The sequence below is a fragment of the Polyodon spathula genome, chromosome 15, assembly GCF_017654505.1.
Source record: "Polyodon spathula isolate WHYD16114869_AA chromosome 15, ASM1765450v1, whole genome shotgun sequence".
In the NCBI taxonomy this organism is placed as follows: domain Eukaryota; kingdom Metazoa; phylum Chordata; class Actinopteri; order Acipenseriformes; family Polyodontidae; genus Polyodon; species Polyodon spathula.
Genome location: NC_054548.1, coordinates 19,634,637 through 19,658,704, shown reverse-complemented (window position 1 = coordinate 19,658,704; position 24,068 = coordinate 19,634,637). Strand labels below are relative to the sequence as shown.

Genomic DNA, 24,068 nt, shown 5'->3' with positions numbered 1-24,068 from the left:
GATGCACCACTCTGGAGCCCCCCCACTATGGCACATACTTTATAACAAGAAAAAATAAACTTCATTAAGTCCATGTGGCAAAGTGTTTTGCAGGGTAGAGATGATGCAGTGCTCAAGAGAATGACAACAACGTTACTGGTGAAATGTAATCCAAAGTCCCTTGACAAGAGTAAATAATAACGGTAACTGGCAATACACAACAATGCTTATTGCTCAGTTAGAACCACAGGGTTCAGACCCGAAACAATAAATATGGTATTTAATACACACACATAGTCCAAAGTGAGTGTTGCAAATACAATTAATTGTGAAACAAGTTCAGTGATGTCCAGGTTTTGTGCTGGACTGTAGCAACAGCTCCAGATCATGTTAGCCACCTAATAACAACAAACAAGTGTATATTTAGACCTGACAAAACAAACAAAACATTCAAGATATACAATATGGTTCTCCTTCCTGTTCAACCTTAACCATAACGAAAGAACAGATCACCTCTTTATATATATAATGTAAAGGCGAAACCCGGTGGTCTGGCGAGTCTAGTTTTGCCCGTGCCAATAGTTTCGCCAAAGACTTCTGGGCAAATCGTCAAGTTACCGCTAATTTGTTGCACTCACCTGCGTTCACTCGGGCAAATCTATATTGCTGCAGAACTTGAAAAAGACGACTGGGCGAAACCTGTTTTTTCAACAGTTTTCACTGAATTTCGGGGCTAGCCCAGGCGAGTCTAGTTTCGTCCAATGCTTCAACATCGATGCTGGGCCAATCTAGTTTTGCCTATGCAAATTATTTGGACGAGTCTAGTTTTGCATTTCTACACTTTCCCCTGCCAGCTTCCAAGTGCGTGTTGGGGTACCTGACTCACCTCACTTCTGACAACAATGTAGCGACTGTATGCTGGGTTTCCAGTGGCGGTGCAGAAACGGCAGGACACCAGGGCTGGTTTCAATAGCAGTTAATTCCACTCTTTATTAGCTCTCTCTCCCAAAAAGTTAAAAGTCAAAGTCTCACTCCTCCATATGCGCAGAAAACCACGGGTTTGCAGAAACATATGATGTGTGTTCATTGACATTCTCTCTCAGCTACATCAAAACAATCTCATTTGCTGACCTACATTCACGTAATTTACACCCACGTAAAGTCCTGCGTTCATACGCAACGAATTGCGTTTTCAATGCATGGGCATATACATTTTTTAAAGGACATAAAGTGGCTAATCAAATATGTTTTTACATCCATTTCCATGGTTTCACGGACCTTTGTTGAAATTCACGATTTTAACGATTTCCGTGGCAAAACCCTATCCTCAAGAATTTGTAAGTATGAGTAATAATTCGTTACGGTGTTATGAATCATACAATTAAGAACGTCTACATTTGTTTCCAATGTAATTTGTTACCAGTGTGCCATTTACCGTATTTCAAATCAGCTCGCAACACCTGAATGAAATGACCAATGAAAACTCAAGCACTGCTATTATCATATTCAATATACATATTCTATGACGTTGCACGTGATAGCGTAGGAAGTTGGAACGTCGGGCCCAGGTCTGGCGTGAGTATGCGCACTGCGAACCAAGTCATTCGGAAAGATGGCTGCGCAAAGAGAGAATGGGATCCCTTTGAGTGCGGTAAGTTTTAAACCATTTTAACACCCTCCGTGATCATGCAAGTCTGTTTTATTTCTATATAATTTGTGTTGAGTTCCATTACAGTCGGGATCGTGCGCGTATTTTATAATTGGTGTTCAGGTGGTATATATTTACCGACTTTACCGATTCATAAACAACAACAGTCACGATGTTGATGTCAGTAAATGTCGAATATGGAACATAAATCCTTCAATTTGAGAATTGCGACATTTCTGGATAAATCAAGCTAACCAGGAAAATACCTTCTGTTGTTTATCAAATGTTGAGTTTGTAGTATATATGTAAACATTGCGAATTACTGTGGTAAATGAGGAAGTCCACAACATCACATTATATATATATATATATATATATATATATATATATATATATATGTGTGTGTGTGTGTGTACACACACACACACACACACACACACACACACACACACACACACACACACACACACAAACTGTCACTGTACATGGGTAAAAACGCGAAATAAACAGTCTACAAACGTGGGTACTGTCTCGCAGAGCACGAAGCAGAGTGAATATTTCCAGAAAGTGTGTTTTTTGTAGCGATTCAGTCGCGGCTGTGCGTCGAATAAGTCCAGGTTTGTTTTTTAAAGTTGCCATGCTTACCAAGTGGTTTTACTGTCTTTGAATTAACATAGTTTGCATGACTCAGTGAGGATGGCGGTGTCTGTGTAGGACTATATGTTGTTGATATGAGTCATGCTCAACGTTTTAGTCATTTAGTGTCATTTTGAATTTACACCTGACATGATGTATGTAAGTCTTGTTACTGACATACTAGTTTTATTTTATGAGCCGCCGCTAATGACATTATTAAAACTGGCACCTCATACAGTACACACTGAAATGGGTCACTCTCCAATACTAATACCACAATTGGGGTCTTCATTGTATGTATGTATGTATTTAGTTGTCAACTGTGCAAGCTATGTCTTTATAACAAGTAAGCCTTAAGATAAAAAAAGTGCAATTTCCGATTAAGTTTTATTCAATGACCACGCTACTATTCATCATCTTTATTTTAGTGAACCCAACATTTCAAATCGACCTCTGTAACAATGTTGGAAACCAACCACTACACAGTGAAAAATATAGATATATATATATATTTTATATATATATATATATATAACAAACAGCAAACAAAACTTATCACATTTGTATCTAGTTGGTGTGTGATTATTACAATATTCATTCACTGTTGGCCCAAATATTGATTAGAGCAAATGTTTCATCATCCCTGCTACACTCTGGCTCATGGTGGGTCTCAAGCAACACAAATATGCCTAAACAGAATAAACAAAAACATTCCTTGCCGAAGTGAAACCTTCATGTAGGCGTGGCTGTTGGTTATTCAGTCGGCTTAAGAACGACCGTCATGTAATTTGTCTTGCTTAACTATGGTCGAAGTGTGTTAACCCACAACCTGATGTGGGTCGCTGGCATCCAGGTATGTCCCAGGTATGTGGTTTCACAACATGCAGGATTGTCACCCATGTCCGGACACGGGTAGGAGTGCCAGTTTGAAATGCTGCTTTAAAGTTGGTCTATGGTAATTTATACAATCGAGTACATTATGTGGATCTGTTTTCTTTCTATAAACAATGTATCTAGAAAATATACTGAATTGAGATTACAAACCTAACTGAATTAAATAAAAGTCCTAATACAAATACAAATAGATTTGACTGTTGCTTTAGTTTCTTTTGAAATTTTATTTAGGGTGAGAGAGACATATTTTGAGAATTGTGTTGTATTTCCCATGCCATCTAAGCTGATCAACGGAGCAAGTCAGGGAAACTCAATGACCTGTAGCGCAGCATCACTCCTGCAACAGATTCTTTTTTTAAAAGCTGTGTAGTTATTTTAAACCCTGTCTGTGCCATAAGGCAGCACATATACCACAACACACCTTCCGTCCCTTGTTGTTGTTGGGGTTTGAGGAGAATCTAGTTGCTTTTAAGTTTTTTAGTTTCTTAATTTTCTTTAAGTTGACAATAGCTCTCTCTTCCAAACTGCAGACAACGCAGAATGAATTCGGAAGGATAATTTCCACTGTTCTACTATAACTTGACTGGGTGGTGCGCGTTACTATGGAAACAAGAAAAGGGGTCTGGTTGCACGAAAGGGTTGGCTCTGCCAGATCAACAGGGTGGTGCAGAGTCTAACAGTTAAGCAGAAAGCCTTTACTAGAGAACAGTGGCGACTTTACAGTAAAATCTACTGGCCATGTTAAAATCTGAAGGTCGCATTTGGCGACCTGATTTGAACCACCCTGTGCGTGGGGGAAAAACAAAAAGAATTAAGGTGAATTTGTGAACAGAAAAGTGCTATAAGGAATTGTGACCATAAGTCATCAGTAGCAAGACAGTATGTAGAGTATGCATATTCACTATGTAGCATTATGAGATTTCATGTGTAGTGTATAATATTTCAGTGTGTAGTATATGAGGTGTCAGTTTGAATTGTCCCGAATGATGACTCGTATTATTTGCAAGTTGATTATGCAATGGTTAGACTGCCCTGAACCTTATTTTTCTCAAAACTTTATTTAAACATGTACGGAAGCTCATTGGCGACACAAATAAATAAATATTTGTTGCTTTATTACGGGGTAATATTCCTTTGTTTTGCAATAGGGAAAGTTTTTCTGCTTTGTGAAAGCATGGAAAAAACAGACTGAAGATGTTTAATATTTATTATTCCATGTATTGGTTATTGTAGTTGCTAATATAGTTATTAAACATTTCCTTAAAGTGTGTTATACATTTGTTGAGGTGGGGAGAGGGTCACAGGGAACCTTTGTTATATCTTAAAGAATATAGTGAATCAACTAATTTTATTTTAGCTAGAAACACCCCTGCAATCTGTAATAGCGCTGAAAAAGTAGAAGTCTCTAGATTTTCAATTTATAAATTATTTTTAAAAATTTCCGCCTCCCTTAAAGACAATACCTAAAATGATCCATCCCTGAGCGTTGCAGACTCTTTACAGTACCGTAAAATGTTTCCATTCAAAAACTTTAGTTAAAAACACTAAATAACAGATTATTTGCGTGGGATTGAGATTAAGTTTGCCACAGATGAATTTTTGCTCTAAAACGTCTATAGATTACAGACTAAAAACTGCACTTGTTGGCAGAAGTCTTGCATCAAGTGCCACAAAATCAACATTTTACACAAGCAAAGAATGTCCACCTGTTGATGAATTCAACAAAATATAATTCTGAATTGGCTCTTGCGTGACTTACTACTTCATTAATGTTTGTTTTAACGAATACCTTGAGGTCCCTGTATTCCGTGGTTTTCAGTCACTGCTGTGACAGTCACACTGGTTTTGAGCGGGAATTGGGAACCACCCTGGATTGCAACAACTGCCTATCCATGGTTATCCGGAAAGTAACCCTTTTTATAGGTGGTGGTTGTAGTCCCTGTTACTGTAAAATATTCTGTTAAATTGAACTGAATGGGAATCCTGGTGCATTTATTTTTAGGTTTAGTTTGAGGCAGACAATTTCCCTGTTACTATACATACAGTAAGTGTGGGAGTACAATGCCTCACTAATATTCTATTTATGTTCTTGTTTCAGCTGTGTCCGAAGTTTCTGCATACAAATTCTACCAGTCACACCTGGCCCTTCAGCGCCATTGCTGAATTGATAGGTGAGCACTGTTCTTTTAAAAATGTATCCTGTGGATTTAGCTATGGAGAGTCACTGCTTCATTATAAGAACAGACTACTTTAATCTGACTTCCATTTTTTATATGTTTATTTCCAGATAATGCATATGATCCAGATGTGAATGCTAAGCAGCTATGGATTGACAAGACGCTGATTAATGGTCAAAATTGTTTGACTTTCATGGATAATGGAAATGGAATGGATCGGGACAAGATGCACAAAATGTTGAGGCGAGTCATTTTAAAGTATTGATGAATGCAGCATATGCTATCAGAGTGTACACATGTGGGTGCTAAACCTAATACTAAAGATAACAGGGACTGTGCAGTATAGTAGCTGATGACAGTAATTGAAAGGTGTGCTCATACTACAAATACTATGCATGACCACAAGAGGGAACTTGAAACTTGCTTAATCCTTTCAACTCTCCGCACTGCAGGCATTCTCATCAAGATCAACACTACTTGAGGTTTATATATTAGAAAACCACTTGTTCAATTGTGAATACAATTGCTAAGGATCTTACTTAGTTTAAGTAAAAATGATTATCAGAATCGGATGTCATATGAAAGTTTGTCATACGTAATTCTGTTTTTTACATGAACATACGATAGATGTAGCACGTGGCGATATTGACTTTTTCATATTGCTCACTTTTTAATTTACAGCTGTGGCTGTATGTTACTGATCTAGTTGTTTATTTTTCTTACAGCTTTGGCTTCAGTGAGAAATTTGCTGTGAAGGGCCATGTTCCAGTTGGATTATATGGAAATGGATTTAAATCTGGTTCTATGCGCCTGGGAAGAGATGCACTCGTTTTCAGTAAAAACGGCACAAGCATGAGCATAGGCTTTCTCTCTCAGAGCTACCTTGAAGCCATCAAATCAGAGAACGTGGTGGTACCTATAATAACCTACTACCTGGGCCAACATATCCTTTTGATTGAAATGTTTTCCCTAAATGTTTTGTTAATTTAGAGCTTGTTACTTGAAAGCTGAGGGACTTTGGCACAGCGGTGCTGCTTCTTGATTCGCTGGAGGTGTGGCACTCTGTAATGTAATTAGGGATGCACCGAATCCAAGTTTTTGGGATTCGGCCGAATACCGAATCTACAAAAACTGTCAAGAAAACTGAAGGAAACTGCTGAATATAAAAACAGACTGGCAGCTACTAAGAAGGGATGCTTTTAGTAGTATTTTAGTATTTTTACAAAATGGAAATATATCCGTGAATAAGATTTCAGTTTGAAACATACACAATTTACCGCTAGCCCCCTCCCCCCACAACAGAAACATCAAAATACAGAACCGTTTACTTTACCTTTACAAGAAAGGAAAGCTGCATCTTTGCCATAATCCACTATTTTTTTTAATGACGTTTCAGCCTGTGTCGCTTGATCTGAGAGTAGGGTTGCCAACAGGCTCCCGAATCTCAGGACGCTTTAAGGCAGGTCAGGTTTTGTAACTCACTCTAAACTGCAATGTGTTCAGTAACGTGAGTGTGAATTGTGTGAACTGTCACTAAATTAATTGAATTGTTTTACTTAATTGTACCAAAAGCACACACCTGCCTGCGAGGACTTTTCTGTCAGTCAGACCTATACAGCAGCTGATGGGCTTTCTACAGTCCCGTCCAGTCAGAGACTCGGAAGCAAGAACTATTAAACAAATAGGAACTTTACCTGCTATCACAAGGTTAAATTAAATGAGTGCAGGTGAGTGCAAAGTTATTTATAATAATGGTGTTGCACTATTTTGATAGATATTGTTTACTGTATAAAAAATTCAATCAGTATGATTAATCGTTGTTACAAGGCTGTCCGAATAGGATCGCCACCACAATTAAACAATTAAATACATTTACCAAACTGCTCAAACAATTCACACTCGCTGTGCATGTCGAATACATTGCAGTTTAGAGGTGAGTTAAAAAACCTGACCTGCCTTAGTGTCCTGAGATTCTGGAGCCTGTTGACAACCCTATCTGAGAGATATGAGGAAAAAATTACCATGATGAGTGACCTGAATCTCCCTGCAAAATAAAACCCACTTTGATTTAAATGCATTGTGTGTGTAACACATATCAAATAGGCTATGAAATAGTTAAAAAAATGAATAAAACACAGCAGTTCCCAAATGGTTCAGCTTGTATTGGCACATTGCAATAATGTAAAATTTAATTTACGAAAGCATGTTGTTCAAAAACGCCTCGCACATCTGACAGTTGTAAAGTTACAAAAAATACATATTTTTGTACACCGTTTTTTTTAATTAAATGTTTTTAAAATCTCAGTATCGTCTCTAGAACACGTTTGACAGACAAAGCAACAATGCACAAAAGTCTACAACAGTTTGCTGTTACTATATGTTACAGGTTTACTGCGTAACTTTACCCCATGAAAAGTGTGATGTGAATGTGCTGTTGCATACGGGGGTATGTTTGCATTCCGCAGCTGTGTGATGTGTTTAGTGCGTGCACCGCCAGTAATTTAGGGAGTTGAGAGCTGCAGCAGAGTTCAAACATGTTCTTGTTATTGAATACAACAGTTACATTCAATACCAGATTCATGGCTTTTATTTGAAGAAAAACTGCACACATTGGCGGGATGTGTTAAAATGGATGCATGTCTGGGCGGATATATAGGATTCGGATTCATCGAATCCTAAGTATTCTGCTGAATCTGAACCCTGCTCAAAAAGTAGATATTCGGACCGAAGTCTGGATTCGGTGCATCCCTAAATGTAGTACCACAGGGCTGTTTGCTCTGACTGCAGCTGACTGTAGAAGACATTAAAAGGTAGCAGCTGTGGCGATTAACATTAGCCAGTTTAGTTCTTGTGAGAAGTCTTGAAAGCCAGTAATTCAAAAAAAAAAAAAAAATCACAGCTAGTTTCCATGTTGTCTTTTTCCGTACTGCTATATAAACACATGTGACCTTGTTTAAGACACAATGAAGAGTTTGCAGCAAACCATCTCTTGCTTATGCTAGCGCGTACAGTTCCAGAAAATACACCTTAACTTGCTACATTACAGAAGAGCAGAGAAGAATCCCAGGCAAGTTTAAATGCAATACTGCAGTATTCGCTGTTCAATTCTGAAAGGGCACTCATTTCAGAACTGGAAGCCATTATAGGGCAGCGTGGAACAAGGATCATTATTTGGAATTTAAGAAAGTAAGTTCAAAACGATAATATTAATGATAGTTATTCATGGTCAGCCAACAATTATTTCTATGTAGTTTATCACAATACATGTCCATCACATTTGTTGGAGCGTTAAACTAAAGTTAACAGGACCCCTAACTTTGTCAGATGGCTAATCCAGTTTACTGACTCTTAATATATAATTTACAAATCAGTTTTATTACACTTTGTCCCTACCTTCACACATAACAGCTGTTGTCTTTTAAAACATGTCCGTTTATACCTGCCTGGCTCATTAAATTACAAACAGGTGTATTAACTGATTGTCAGTCGGTGTTCTTGGATAGCTGAGGCATTCTGGGAGATGTAGTTTTTCATTCCTCATTTAAACAGAACTACTAAGAGCTACACTTTATTTTTCAAACACATTTTTTTAATGCATATCTTGCATTCTAGGGTAAAGACTGCATACTATATTCGAGGTCCTATGTATCTCCCTTCTGTATTTTCACTCCATAATATACCACAGCATACATCGTTTTAATATGACTCATTCTGCTCTATTTATGATCTAACGTTTTTCAGGTCTAACGAAGGGAAAACAGAATTTGATTTTGATGCTGACAAATATGACATCAGGATCCCAGCTGACGTGTTGGATAACACAAATGAGAACTACAAGAGGCAAGAAAGATTGGACCAGACTGTTCCAGAGAGTGACTACTCATTACGGGTGAGGAGGGGAAAAAAGGCACATTTGTTTTGTAAGCCTCGTTATCCACTATATGACCTCATTCTCCACCTCGGGGAAGGATGTCACACAAAGTGGCATTTGTCAATAAAACAAAATATTGTACTACTTCAATTAAAAAAAAATAATCAGGGTTGGAAACCTGTGTTAGTCCTGCACACAGTCCAGGGTTAAATATTTAAGTGATCAGGAGCAAGGAGTTTCAGCAGTCAGGCTGTTAAACAAATACATTGTTCATTCACCTATAACTGCATGAACAACATGTGAGAACTATATATTAACAGATTTTTTAACTACTTTAGTAGAATAACAATTCATGTTTCAGTACTATATCGGAACCTGCCTAATATTTCAATTTTAGTCTGTACTTTGCTTAGCATCTTCGTTAAAAATAAAATGTTTTAAAACCACGACTTCTGTTTATTTTTCAGGCCTACTGCAGTATCTTGTACCTGAAACCCCGGATGCAGATTATTCTCAATGGGCAAAAAGTGAAAACACAACTGATTTCTAAAAGTCTTGCATACATTCAAAAAGATACCTACAAACCGTCATTTCTGGTATCCTTTGTATCGCACAGAACCAACTTTGCATTTTTAAAGTTGTAATGTTTCATGAAGCATTCTTGATTTTAACTTTTTCAGGATTTCAAACAGCGTCTTTCCAAGTTGTATTCAAAGATTCTCGTAATAAACTTCAGTTACAGGTGGTGTCCAGTAGAAATTAAACTTCTGGGTATATCAATGATAATGATATTTGTAACATGTCTGCTTTGTTCATGTTTGCAAACCATTGTGATCTAATATGATGTACCCATCGAATTATACTACAGGGATGCTTTGCTTTTGTTGTTTTTGTTATGTACCACTAGTTTAGTGTTTTTGTTTATTGAATTCTAGAGAATTAACACATCTTCAGTTAATCAAGGGAGCACTCTGCATACCTCTACATGGAGTCTAGGAAGGAACCCTGAAGTGGTTTAGAAATAGGAAAATGCTATCAAACATTGCTTTAACTTGTTTTTCCTAAACTTTCTGATCAGAAAAGCAAAAATGTTGTCATGACTTTTGGCTATAACACAAAGAGCAAGGAGCAATATGGTATTATGATGTACCATAGAAACCGCCTCATTAAAGCCTACGTGAGGGTTGGAGGTCAGCTGAAGGTAGGTTTACAAAAGGAACATTGCTAGAAGATTGTGCAGCCGTGTGTGTAGGTGTATAGCTGTGGTAAGATTAGCTGTTGATAATAACCCTATTGCATTTTAATTTGTAATTTGTTTTTATAGGCCAGCCACGAAGGTGTGGGGGTAATTGGAGTTGTTGAGTGCAATTATTTGAAACCAACTCATAACAAACAGGATTTTGACTACACCAATGAATACAGGTAATGTATTTTTTAGGACACAAAATAAACATGTGTATGAGGTATTCCTGGTAAGCTGATTAATTAATGGCAACCAGACTTATTTAAGTTGGAATCATTTTTGGCAGCCTGGCTCCACGGAACCAAACAATATTTAGAAAAAAACATTATAATTACAAAAGCTAAGACTCTGGAACTGGAATTATTACCTTGCATAGAAAGTGCGCCACAGACCCCTACTGCATAAAAGACCTACATAAGCCCAGTCAGAAAGGAGTACAATGCTCTCTAACTCTGAAAACCCAAAGGTATGAAATGTACATTTCACTAATACATATACAAAGGTTAATTTACTCTGTTCCAGTGAGGATGTCCACGTTTAGGATTCCGGCAGCGTAGCCACGTAATTAATGTGTGTGTTCAGTACAGCTGCACTCGGTGTCAAAATAATAAGACTAGGTGAGCAGGCAGTTCCGCAGTCAAACAAGTAAAATACCCCTCACCGCAATTAGCGCTAGAGAATTGCACACCTCTCACAATAAATAGCAGGTTTGGGTCAACCCTGCTTGTGTAGGCTACACATTCCAAAAGAAAATGAATGGCACACAAAGACATCAGCCTGGTACTAGCCGTGGTGATGAGGATGCTCGGAAGCAAAAACTGAAATTTACCAATATGGAATTGGAGATTTTGGTACGTATTGTTACAAGCTCAAATTACATCAGCAGGACAAATGAATAAAATATGGAATGTACAGTGGCTTCTTAATAAACAAATGTACCACTTCAGAGTTTGTAATCTAGGTTACTTATACATTACGATGCATCATCCAGTTACTGTGCTTCGCGTATTAAACTTTTCGTATAGAGTAATTCCAGGTGTATAGACTTTTCAAACTTCAGAAACAATAAGTTTTATTTACTTACATCCATGGCAGTCAAACAGGTGGAAAATCCTTCCATTGTACAGCAATATGTTCAACAATAACTCCATACAGCTTCATACGAACAGTCTTCAGTTTAACTACGAATTATATAGTCTTAAATTCTTATGCAGTTACAGCTCCTGTTATGTATATCTGTGTTTCTGACTCTATGTATGATTTTAAAGCATGTCTGCATGGTCTATAGTATAGCTACATTATTACTGTATTTGCTCTAGCTACAAACTAACTGCGCCATCTGTCCCTGTCTTTTTTTTTTTTTTTTTTTTTAACCATTTTCTTTCAAACTCAAACTAAAGCTACGAAACGTATTGAAAATTGGAGTTTGCAAAAAAAATACATTACAAACCTAATTTTACAAACTGACTTGATCGGAAGGGTTAAAAAATGAGCTCTTTGTTGGCTGAGCTGCTGGCTGTTTATCGTGGCCGAGGGGTTTAACTAGCTCATAATTATTCTATTACCCCTCGACCACAATCTGCATGAGTTTAATTAGTTACTGGAGGAGAACGGGCTGCCAACCTCATTTCTGCCAGAACACATTTAAAACAAACAAAACAAAAGGCGCTTCGCAGTCATACACAAACACAACAGAACACACGGCTTTCGCCGTCATTTAAATAAATATAAAATATACACAAATAAACAATAACACGCGGTCATAAACACAATAAATCATAATAAACAAACACAACACAGGACGGAGGAGGAAACCCTGTTCTAAAAATAAATAAACAAATACATGTACAGGGCTCATCACCCTGTCACATAGTCCTTAAAGGGTTAACGTCATAAAAACTACCTTGCGATGCCATGTTGCTGGTTTGTTTACACCCTGGTTTGTGGCCGTTAAGCCCGTTGTTAAGTAAATGATGGATTGACTTTCATAGCATATTACTGTACATAGGTCCACAAAGTTGATGATTGTTCAGTAGCAATGTCTTTGCTCACTGCCTGCCTTCTGAAAACCGTTTTCTTTATGTAGAAAGAGTAGTGAACGATTGACATTATTTTAAATATCGCCAAAACCCAGGTTTATCGGTTTCAAAAAATGGGGGTGCTCGGCTATCGGTTAAAACTGAAAACTTCAAGCCCCAACATACATTCTCCACATGAAACCTAATTGGATGAAATAGTTACATAAAACATAACTAGTAATTGTTACTATAGTTACATAACCTTTCAAGAGTAACTTTTAATAGTTACCTTTAAAGAGTAACTTTCAGTACCTGAAAAGTTGATTACCTCATTTGTTTACATGAAGAGCTTTTAAGTAAACTTGCAGTCTTTAGAAATTTATATTTAGAGAAGTTAGATTGAAGGTTTGATACTATTGATTATCTTTGATGCTTAAGTTATTCCTGACTTTTTTTTTTAGATTTGTTCTTTCGTGTTTCTGTGTTCAATAAACTGCTATTAATTGCACTTTCCTTGTCTAGTAGGTGTTTATAGTAAGTCCTTGATCTCTCAGAACTTAAATATTTCAGATTGGAAACTACTCAGTTCCTACACTTTCTGAAATTGCTTCATGTATTCTTTAAATCTGTAAATGTACTATAGTCTCAAACCAAGCTGCTTGCAACATGCCAGAAAATGCTTTATTGTAGATGTTTTCAGTTTGCCCATGTGGTAACTTAAGATTTTGAAATGCATTGCGTTCGACTTTGTTTGGTATATTTCTTTCAGACTAACCATGCAAGCCTTGGGTACTAAACTCGGAGATTATTGGAATGAAACTACATACAAACGAAAGAGAGAGGACCCAACTAGCAGTGTACCATTAGAGGATACAAAGTAAGTGGCAGCCTTTGAGAAAAGATACTGTATTTCAACAACAAAGGGCGAGACAATGGGTGATCAATTTACCTATGGATTGATATTTGTTACAAGTGCACTGAAGTGTTACAATTTCAGCAGTCTTAATAGGATGACTTTTATTCACTTACTTTGCTCTCATTTTTACCTATTAGCAGCTTAAGTATTTTGATGAATAAAAGACATTTAAGCACTTTACAGACCACTACATGAGTAACAAAGGTATCTTTATCTATCTGTGCGATAGAATGAAGGTAGATCCCCCCCCCCCCCCCCCCCCCCTTCCAGCTGAGATTCAAAATGAACATCTTTGAATGTATACGCCAGAAAATATGCAAATTGGTTACTAAAAAAGATTCCTATATCCATCCATTTTTGATGAATTCTAATAAAATGCACCATTCTTTGAAGATTCATTTGATTTATTTCAATCTTATTGTCTGAAGCACAAAAACATTATTCTGCTTGATTTTAGTTTAATGTTGTTTCTGTAACGAAGAAATACGTGAATCTGCAGAGCTGAAGGGAGTATTTTACCAAGTATAGAACAACTTCACTTTTCCCAGTTCTGAGGTTTAAAATGTCAGTACACCTCCTAATTAATGCCTTAGTTACTTGATGCAACAAACTAGAACAGTATTCACTTCACAAGTTGAATTGACTTTTTATTTTTCAACAAAGATTGCAGGTGTAAAAGATAAACACAACTATATAATGCCTTTTTAAATGTAGCTATTTCTCCTCCAACACGTTGCTGCTGTTCTGTTTGTCTTACAGGAAACGCCCTGATCAGAACTGGGTGCAGTGTGATGGTTGTTTGAAATGGAGAAAACTTCCTGATGGCATTGATCCAGACAGACTGCCTGAAAAGTGGTACTGCCAAATGAACCCCAATACACAGTTTAGGTGAGGAAAGGCATTAAAGGCTTTTTAATGTCTCTACTTTGATTGCTGTAAAACAAGTGCTTGTGGTGGAGTGCAGCTGTCTGAAAAAATGATTTTATGAGATAAACCTCCTTTTTTTCCAGGAACTGCTCTGTAGAGGAAGAACCGGAAGATGAGGATGAAATCCATGTCACCTATGAGAAAACCTACAGACAGTGTGTTTCAGTTTTACCAACCCCACTATACACACAGCCCTGAATTAGTAAAGAAATAGGCTGAGATCTGCACATTATTGGATGCTGTTTTGGGTTTTGTTTGGGTGTAGTGTACTGTATGGGTTAATGCAGCGTTCAGTATCTAATTATTCCCTATCTCCCCCGCACATAATTTAGTACACCTACATTTTTGTGGAATTCAGTATAGCTGATATGTCTTCTGTTTTAGTTTTTTTTTTTTTTTTTTTTTTTTTTTCTCCCAGGGAGAGGAGTAATAGGATCAGGCAGGAGCTAACTAGACAGCAGGTAAGAATGAAATGCTCTTTAACATCCTGACTAATGGCTTTCATTTTTGCTGTCATTGAGCATTTACTCTATATCAAAGTCATGATCGCAGAATGTTGATGCTAATTCCATTGTGTCACCGTAGTTTTGGTTCTTATTCACCCGCTCAGTCACACACATTTATCATTTTAGATGGACGAAGAAAGGAGGAAATCAGAAATGCATACGATGTTTTCAAAACTCAGAAAAGAAAAAGAAGCACTGCAAAGGGATCATGAGGCCCTGAAGAGAAGATTGAGTGAGAATGTACGTTTACAAAAATACCATTAGCAGGTTTGAAGCACTAATCCATGTTTGTATATATTTTTTTGTTAAATCTTGAGAGAGCTGCTACTTCTTGTTGTTGTTATTAATGTTTTATTTGTCTGGTGTTTCCAGTATAGTAGTGAAAAAAAAGAAAAGTATTTTAAGGTATACAAAGTGATTTTGAAATTCTGTTTCTGAATTTGCTTGTCTTTCATGTAGAATTGCAGAATAACAGTACCCAGTCAGAGCTCGTCTGCCGTTGCTGCTTCAGGCAGTAACAACACAACCTTGCAGATCATAGATGTCCGATCGTTGGCTGCTACGAGAAGTCCAAGGTACTTGTGTAAAGAGGACTTTGGTTCTGCAAAGGATTTTTATTCTCTCAGCTACATACTGTATAAATCTGCTACTTCTTCATGAAGCTGTGGCTGATATTTCCCTTACTTGGACCGAGCTGTCATAAATGACCCAATTCACACATTGTCTGCACTGAGGTAAACTGTATACAGTACATATATTGAATATCAAATGCTTTGTATTGTTTCAAACCCAGGGAGATGATGAGTGTGTGTATGTATAGTGTTACTAAAAAGTATTTCAGAGTGGGACATTTGTTGTCGGTTTTACCTCACCTACTAGCTTAGATACTTGGTTGCTCTTTTTAAATATATGCTAATCATTTAAATTAGCAAGCTGTGTCACAGGAGTCTCTCAATGCTGTCCATGTTAACTTACTGAGTGGAGAATTTCACTTGCTTACTTAACACTAGAACCGTCGGATTTTCGAACCACCTAATACCGCCACGTGGATCACTTTGAACCATATATTTTTAAACTGCTTCTTTATAAAAATGAAAGACATACTTTGATACAACTGAAGTTTTATTCGTGAACATCATATCTAACATTTGCATTGCAGAAACACTACATTTAAATGGAAAATTAAAACGAAAAGGCTTTATTTTTAAAATGAGTGCATGTACAGCACGACTACAAACTGAAAAAATATATAATAAAATACACATTTCAAAAGAAACGGGTATGTACATATAACCGTGTACAGGTGTAAACGGGTATATGTACACAAAACTATAAAACTGAAACCATTGTTTCTAATACTACATAGAAAGAAAATATAACAGTACTTCCGGTATGACGGCTTAATTATACTCTTTGGAGGAACACACGGTTCAGCCAGCTGACTGCCTGCATCCAGGAGCTGTGTTGTAAACAGACACAGTTCCATTAAACACTATTGTGTAAACACTTGTAAACTGGAACATACAAACGTGCAAAACCGAAAAGTTTTTTTTCTAAAAGTAATATAAAAAATATATATATATAAAATACATTTCATATTAGGCACAAGTTTTTATCCTACCTGTCATTTCAGTTTGCTGTATGCATCTGAGTGCAGCTTGCCGTATTCCAATCAAAATGACTGCTTTTCAAGATTAAATATTTCCTTCTGATATTTCCAGTTGCATTTGTGGCGGAAAAAGGATTTTTCTCTCCCAGGTACATTGAAAAATAAGCAATTAGGCTTTCACTGAGTTGGCATCTTGACAAATCAGGATATTTTAATTCATTTATTTAGGAAAAGTCAAAACCTGACACACTCTTCTATTGTAAATTGTATGTGTAATTGACATTTTAAATGCAAAATGGGTCAAAGTGACCCGAATGGCGGTTCTAGTTTTAATATCTTGGTTAAAAAAAAATGCAAAATATGATAAATGCAGTGTTCACGATTTACCTCAGATGGGTTTCTACAACTGCTAACTGCAGACTCCAAAATAAACATCAAAACATGCAGGATTATTGAACCAGAAAGTTTGCAATACAGTGCGACACTTACATTTTTCAGCTAATTAAAAGTATAAGAATACCTAGATACTGCAAATGGATTCAGTGTATGGGGAATAGCAGAGAGTGATACAAGATGTAGACTGATTTTTAGGCTAGTCTTCTGCTTCCTAACTGTGTCTTTTAAAACTATGACCTCATACAAAGAAAACTCAATTCATTAAAGGGTTTAATGTGGTCTTACTCAATGATGATCTTAAAATTTCTGCTGTGTTGACACTCTGTTAGAGATTGCACTAGCATTCTTTCCTTGAGATGCTCTTGTATTAAGGCTAAACTGTATTTTATTGTACAGTGACAAAGCCTAAGTCGGATACCTGCTGCATTTACCAACCTAACCCGCTAATTAAATTTTCTTGTTCTCAGCATTAAACGAACGATGCCTGTGGACGCTGGCAACCTGAATTTAAAGATGAGGAAAGTGAACGGAGTCAATGGTGTGGGGGAAACCTCCATAGAAGACAATGATATTGTTATAGTTGAAACAAAGAGCACCCCAAAACCTTGTAGGAAGCTTGACGTTTCCAGGGTCAAAGTGGAATGCAGGGATAGCCTGGAGCCCATCGGGATGCGTATGGAATGCTCCGATGACAGCCACTTGGAGTCAGAGAATGGATGCCCCAATGCCTGCTCTCCTCTGGAACAGTGCAGGTCCATGACGACTCAGACAGAGGGCAAACCCCACTTGATCCCGAAAGAGGAGGATGTTAGAGACATGGCTAAAGAGGTGAAGGAGAAGGTAAAAAGTGATGAAGAGCATTGGAAGAAAACCTTGGTGGCGGCCCAGGTCCAGCAGGATGAGCTAATGGTGCTATTAGACACCACATCCCAGGAAAGGGATGACTATAAGAATCAGGTTCACACTCTGACATGCCAGATAACCGATTTACAGACACAGCTTCAGGAATTACAACAGAAGTACTTGAAGAAAGAAGTCTGCCATCAATACACTGAGATCGACTGTGAGATTCTGGGAGAGTCGACAAATCCAGTGTCAGATTTTTGCCGGCTGAGCCAAGTGGAGATGGCAAAAGTTTATGAACAAACACTGAAGGAGATGGAGGGGTTGAGGGAGCAATGCAAAGTGCAGGAGACTGTGAAAGCTGATTGCAGTAAATGTGCTTTGTCAGAGAAAAGTAACAATAATGATGATGAACTAGCCTTGCAGCTAGATGACCTGTTCAGACAGCTGGATAAGTGTATGCAGGAAAATAAAGGATACAAGGCTGAAGTGAGTATTCAGTTACTCTTTGAGAATATAAATACATTAAATGGTTGGTAAAGGCTCTACAAGTGAGAGCAGATGCAATGTTAATTGCCTTTTTCTTTTGCCTGTTTTATGTAGCTTGAGGTGCTTCAGCAGGAGAAAGCTCAGGTCATGCCACAGTGTGAAGAGTTAAGGAAGGCCATTGAAAATCTGAGATCTGAAAAGCAAAAAAGTCACGAAAACAAGGGCTGCAGTTCAGCTATGTCTGAGGATGTCATGGGCAGCTCTGAAGAGAGTTGGTAAGAATTTAGAATAAACTTTGTAGAGCAGACTGGTTAAACAGTTTATTTTATATCCTGTTTCTCTCCTACGATAAGTAATCACTGTTATTTGTTGTACCTGCTAATATAAGATTTCAATGTAATCATCTGTTCTTTTTGCAGACAGTCATGGAACCTCAGTAAATAAAAAATCAGGGGTGAATTGAAATGGCTGCGCTCAGGCATTATAGTTTTGGGAAACGTGGCCTACACAGTCTCAGATATTAGTTAAATCAGAGATGAAAAATCTCTGCTGATTGGCGTTTTTTCTGCTTTTACTTGGTCAACCGGGGCTATTGATGTGATCAGTGCAGATCAGGGTTGGAAAAAAATTGAGTGGGGGTTCCAGATGTTTCTTTAAAGCTAAATATTTGTGACAGTTGGTGAGGTGTGTGTGTGTGTGTGTGTGTGTATGTGTGTGTATATATATACATACATACACACAGCTCTGGAAAAAATTGACCACTGCAAAATTATCAGTTTCTCTGGTTTTACTATTTACAGGTATGTGTTTGGGTAAAATGAACGTTTGTTTTATTCTATAAACTACTGACAACATTTCTCCCAAATTACAAATAAAAATATTGTCATTTAGAGCATTTATTTGCAGAAAATGACAACTGGTCAAAATAACAAAGATGCAGTGTTGTCAGACCTCGAATAATGCAAAGAAAATAAGTTCATATTCATTTTTAAATAACACAATACTAATGTTTTAACTTAGGAAGAGTTCAGAAATCAATATTTGGTGGAATAACCCTGATTTTCAAGCACAGCTTTCATGCATCTTGGCATGCTCTCCACCACTCTTTCACATTGATGTTGGGTGACTTTATGCCACTCCTGGCACAAAAATTCAAGCAGCTCGGCTTTTTGATGGCTTGTGACCATCCATCTTCCTCTTGATCATATTCCAGAGGTTTTCAGTGGGGTTCAGGTCTGGAGATTGGGCTGGCCATGACAGGGTCTTGATCTGGTGGTCCTCCATCCACACCTTGATTGACCTGGCTGTGTGGCATGGAGCATTGTCCTGCTGGAAAAACCAATCCTCAGAGTTGGGGAACATTGTCAGAGCAGAAGGAAGCAAGTTTTCTTCCAGGACAACCTTGTACTTGGCTTGATTCATGCGCCCTTCACAAAGACAAATCTGCCCGATTCCAGCCTTGCTGAAGCACCCCCAGATGAGTCCAATTTTCAGCTTTGCCCAACACCTGGTTGTCTAATGGTTAGACGGAGACCTGGAGAGGCCTACAAGCCACAGTGTCTCGCACCCACTGTGAAATGTGGTGGAGGATCGGTGATGATCTGGGGGTGCTTCAGCAAGGCTGGAATCGGGCAGCTTTGGCATGAATCAAGCCAAGTACAAGGTTGTCCTGGAAGAAAACTTGCTTCCTTCTGCTCTGACAATGTTCCCCAACTCTGAGGATTGGTTTTTCCAGCAGGACAATGCTCCATGCCACACAGCCAGGTCAATCAAGGTGTGGATGGAGGACCACCAGATCAAGACCCTGTCATGGCCAGCCCAATCTCCAGACCTGAACCCCATTGAAAACCTCTGGAATGTGATCAAGAGGAAGATGGATGGTCACAAGCCATCAAACAAAGCCGAGCTGCTTGAATTTTTGTGCCAGGAGTGGCATAAAGTCACCCAACATCAATGTGAAAGACTGGTGGAGAGCATGCCAAGACGCATGAAAGCTGTGCTTGAAAATCAGGGTTATTCCACCAAATATTGATTTCTGAACTCTTCCTAAGTTAAAACATTAGTATTGTGTTGTTTAAAAATGAATATGAACTTATTTTCTTTGCATTATTCGAGGTCTGACAACACTGCATCTTTTTTGTTATTTTGACCAGTTGTCATTTTCTGCAAATAAATGCTCTAAATGACAATATTTTTATTTGGAATTTGGGAGAAATGTTGTCAGTAGTTTATAGAATAAAACAAAAATGTTAATTTTACCCAAACACATACCTATAAATAGTAAAACCAGAGAAACTGATAATTTTGCAGTGGTCTCAATTTTTTCCAGAGCTGTGTGTGTGTGTGTGGATATATAATATATATAGTGTGTGTGTGTGTGTGTGTGTATGTGTGTGTATATATATATATATATATATATATATATATATATATATATATATATATACACACACACACACATACATTAAACAAAAAAAAAATAAGGCGCAATTTCATTAAGGCGGTTGTTTTTACATTACGTACCTGTGGCAAAGTGCCCCGCCCCTGTGTGTATTTTGTGTTGTATGTTGTGTGTTAATGTTGGTGTATAGTCATTGGTACACGGGATATAAACGGGTCTGTGTAACAGAGTGTTTAAAATGTATATTTGTATTTAGGCACGAGGATTGCACAGCAATTCACGTGCAAGTAAGAAGTGATATATGAGCACAGGGAATTGCACTTTATTAATTCACGTGCAGTTGTACCACGACTCCAATTAAATGATTGATTAGCAATAGAGTCTCTGTACAGCTTTATAAAAACAACATGTTTTCACTCACTCGGGGTTGTGTGTTCAGGAGCGGAGAATGGGAGAGAGAGAGGAGAAGCGTAACTATAAATATCTATTGCTACGAGTACTTGTTTTGTGTAGCGTTCGTCCACCCTGTTTTGTTAGTGTCTACTTGTTGTGTTTGTCTGTTTATTTTGGCCTCATGTGCCGTGTGATGTTTTTGTTACAAACGTTTTATTTTCTGTCTGTTTAATTTTTAAACCCTGCATCCACGCCATCACCATTCCAAAACCTGTGTTCTCAGTTAGGGTGCAGTGCTACAGTTCACATTGCAGAAAATGATGAAAATATTAGAACTTGACAAATAAATAAAAAACGAATTTAGGTGGGCCTGGTTAGAAAGAAAAGTAACAGTGTTCATTGGAAAGAAGCAAGAAAAAGTAAACGCGCCCACAGGAGAGTGTTTTTGGAAAGTTGATGTACCGGGAAAAGTGATGTACATTATGGATACAAGACGCTGGAAAGCCATATTCTCAGCAGAAAACATGTCTGCATTTTCTTTGCGACCTGATGTTGATGGAGACAAACATGGTGATACAGCAAATTTATAAAATACACCCCATGTTTCAACCAGCATCTATTGAAAAATAAGAAGTTGCCAGACATTTGATTCCAGAGTGAAATATCAAGATTTTTTTTTTTTTCAAGTTTAAAGAAAAAAAAAAAAAAAGGTAAACTCATGACATAAAAGCAATTAGTGTTTTGTTTTTGTTAGCACTATTTTCTTGCATCATTTTTTCCATGGTAACAAAATGCGCAGGTAAGAACTAAAATTATAGATTTCACTTGAAACTAAATATATATTTTACCTTCACTTTATTTGACTGGATACTTACATCACCTATATAAATCAATCAGTCAATCAAGAAATGTGTGTTAGGCTGTTCTCTACACTAAGTCACTCTTGTTTTGTTTTGACACAGGAGACTAAAGTCCCTTCGGATTAGCGTAGGGAAGTTGCTGGTGAGCTTTGTTCCAGCTTTGGATTTGCAGCAAGTGAACTATGAGAGTGATGTTATTGATGAGATTTTGGACCAGGTGCTGGATCAAGTGACGTTAACCAGCGCAACATGAAAACCCACAAAGAAAACCAGCCATTCTGCCTTGCAGACAAAAGCATCTCTTCTTTTACAAGATGGGATTTTTTTTTTTTTTTTTTTTTTTTTGAGAATTTAAACTGTTGTAACTGAATGTAAATCAACCAACTTAGTGTATGTTATACTTTTTTGTTATTCTGTTGTGGTTTCTCTCAGTAAAAACTGATATGTTTATTACTTAAGGTTTAAATGAATAAAAACTATTATAAAAACTAGTATTAAGTTTTCTGATGAACATAACAGAAAATTGAAAATGAAAGATAGATGTGTGAATACAAGTAATTCCTGGTAAACAAACATATCGGCCAATATCTTTTCCATGTCCGTAAAATATTTGGATTAGATGCCAGAACTTTAATTATTTTGTTTATACATTTATCGGAGAGGATAATACAATTAACATCTGAAAAGTAAAATAATACAGTACAGTATATTGTAAATTCATTGTAGAATGTCCGTAGGTACACAGAACTCTGTAGAATGTCTCATGGTAAGTTTCATACATCTTTATTGTAAGAAAAGCTATTTTTTATGTTTTAATTGATGCTGTAAATAGAAATATTTTTATATTTAACTAGTCGTGAATCTTCCAAGCTGAAATAGTACATAGTTTGAAACATTTCCTTTGTATTTCAAACAATGTGGTAAATATCAGATCTTTTTAAATCCTCTCCCTTACCAATAGCGTTAAGGGCTTTCATGTTTTAAAAACAAGTTGCCTAAAGGATGATCATTGTTTAATATAAAAAATACATTTTCACTGCCACTTGATTATTTGCTCATGTTAAACTTGTTAAAAATTTAATTGGACAGGTTAAGAGTAATATATATATATATATATATATATATATATATATATATATATATATATATATATATATATATATATATATATATATATATATGTTAACCTATTAAATAATACCACAAATAACCTTTAAGGGCACATGTTTTGTATAGAAATATAATTTCCGAACAGCATTCAATTTACAGTTACATGAATACAGTTTATACTGCATACGACTACCATACTGGAAAACAACATTCACAGTACATTTATGTACTGTGCTGTATTTCAAGCAGTAAAACAAATGCATTAATAAACACTGCAAACCACCCGCTTACAACACTGTTGGTGGATGTTGTAACTACAACTTTCTGAATGTGGAGAATATGCAACATTTCATAGCTGAAACAATAATGTAAATCATTTCAAGGAAAACTATGCAGATTAACCTGGCAATTATTTCTGCATTAATCCCTGTTTACACTGGCTCATGGTTAATCTGATTAGTCATGTCTGATCCAACAGTAAAAAAAAAAAAAACTTGAGGCTAGTGATGCCTGGCAGACTTCACTGATCAGATATTTGAAACTCAAGCATGATCAGCTTTTCAGACTGCTTATTTTTATTTATTTATTTTTTACTTAATTGGTTTGACCATGTGAAGTTATTTTCCTATAATTGCAATAGGTATTAAACCACATAGTTCAGGCTCGGAACTGAAACGTTCTATAACCGGGTGTATTTAGTAATTAAGTTGCTCTTTTGGTGTTCCCTCCTGCACATTTACTGTTATGACTTTTAAAAACATAGAAAGGGCATGCCTTTTCTTCCTTTTTTTATTGTGTTTGAATGTTGTCAGGTTCCGAAGGAAACTTTCATGTTTAAAATGTGTTACATTGGGTAATGTACAATTTTTTGTTTCTTATTTTATACATGTTCAATGTAGCAATTTTTAAAGGCTTTTCAATGTTAAAGGGTTGTGTAATAGTTTAGTTTTACAGATAAATGTATCTTAAGGTCTCTGTACAGCAATTTATTTGTAAATCAGTGTGTTTTGATTTTATTGTGCTGCTGTTATGCATTTTGTTTATAAGATTCTTTATTAAATTAAATTTAAAGGTTCAGGTGCCATAGTTATTTTGTTTTTTTAAAAAGTCAATCTAAGTAAAAGAACCAAGTTTGTGTGTGTTATTTTGTGC

At 36.8% G+C, this 24,068-nt stretch overlaps 1 protein-coding gene across 1 annotated transcript; it reads left to right on the top strand.

Moving 5' to 3' along the window:
- The first annotated feature begins 1,572 nt into the window (after nt 1–1,572).
- Nucleotides 1,573–22,912, top strand: LOC121327882 (MORC family CW-type zinc finger protein 3-like). Its single transcript, XM_041272188.1, has 18 exons — nt 1,573–1,630; nt 5,256–5,328; nt 5,445–5,577; nt 6,060–6,277; nt 8,379–8,520; nt 9,076–9,223; nt 9,673–9,801; nt 10,284–10,406; nt 10,530–10,627; nt 13,236–13,343; nt 14,142–14,270; nt 14,393–14,464; nt 14,728–14,770; nt 14,942–15,055; nt 15,275–15,390; nt 17,288–18,152; nt 18,267–18,427; nt 21,909–22,912. The coding sequence occupies exons 1-18, from the start codon at nt 1,592–1,594 to the stop codon at nt 22,057–22,059; spliced, it is 2,862 nt and encodes a 953-aa protein (XP_041128122.1). The 5' UTR covers nt 1,573–1,591; the 3' UTR covers nt 22,060–22,912.
- Nucleotides 22,913–24,068: the final 1,156 nt, after the last annotated feature.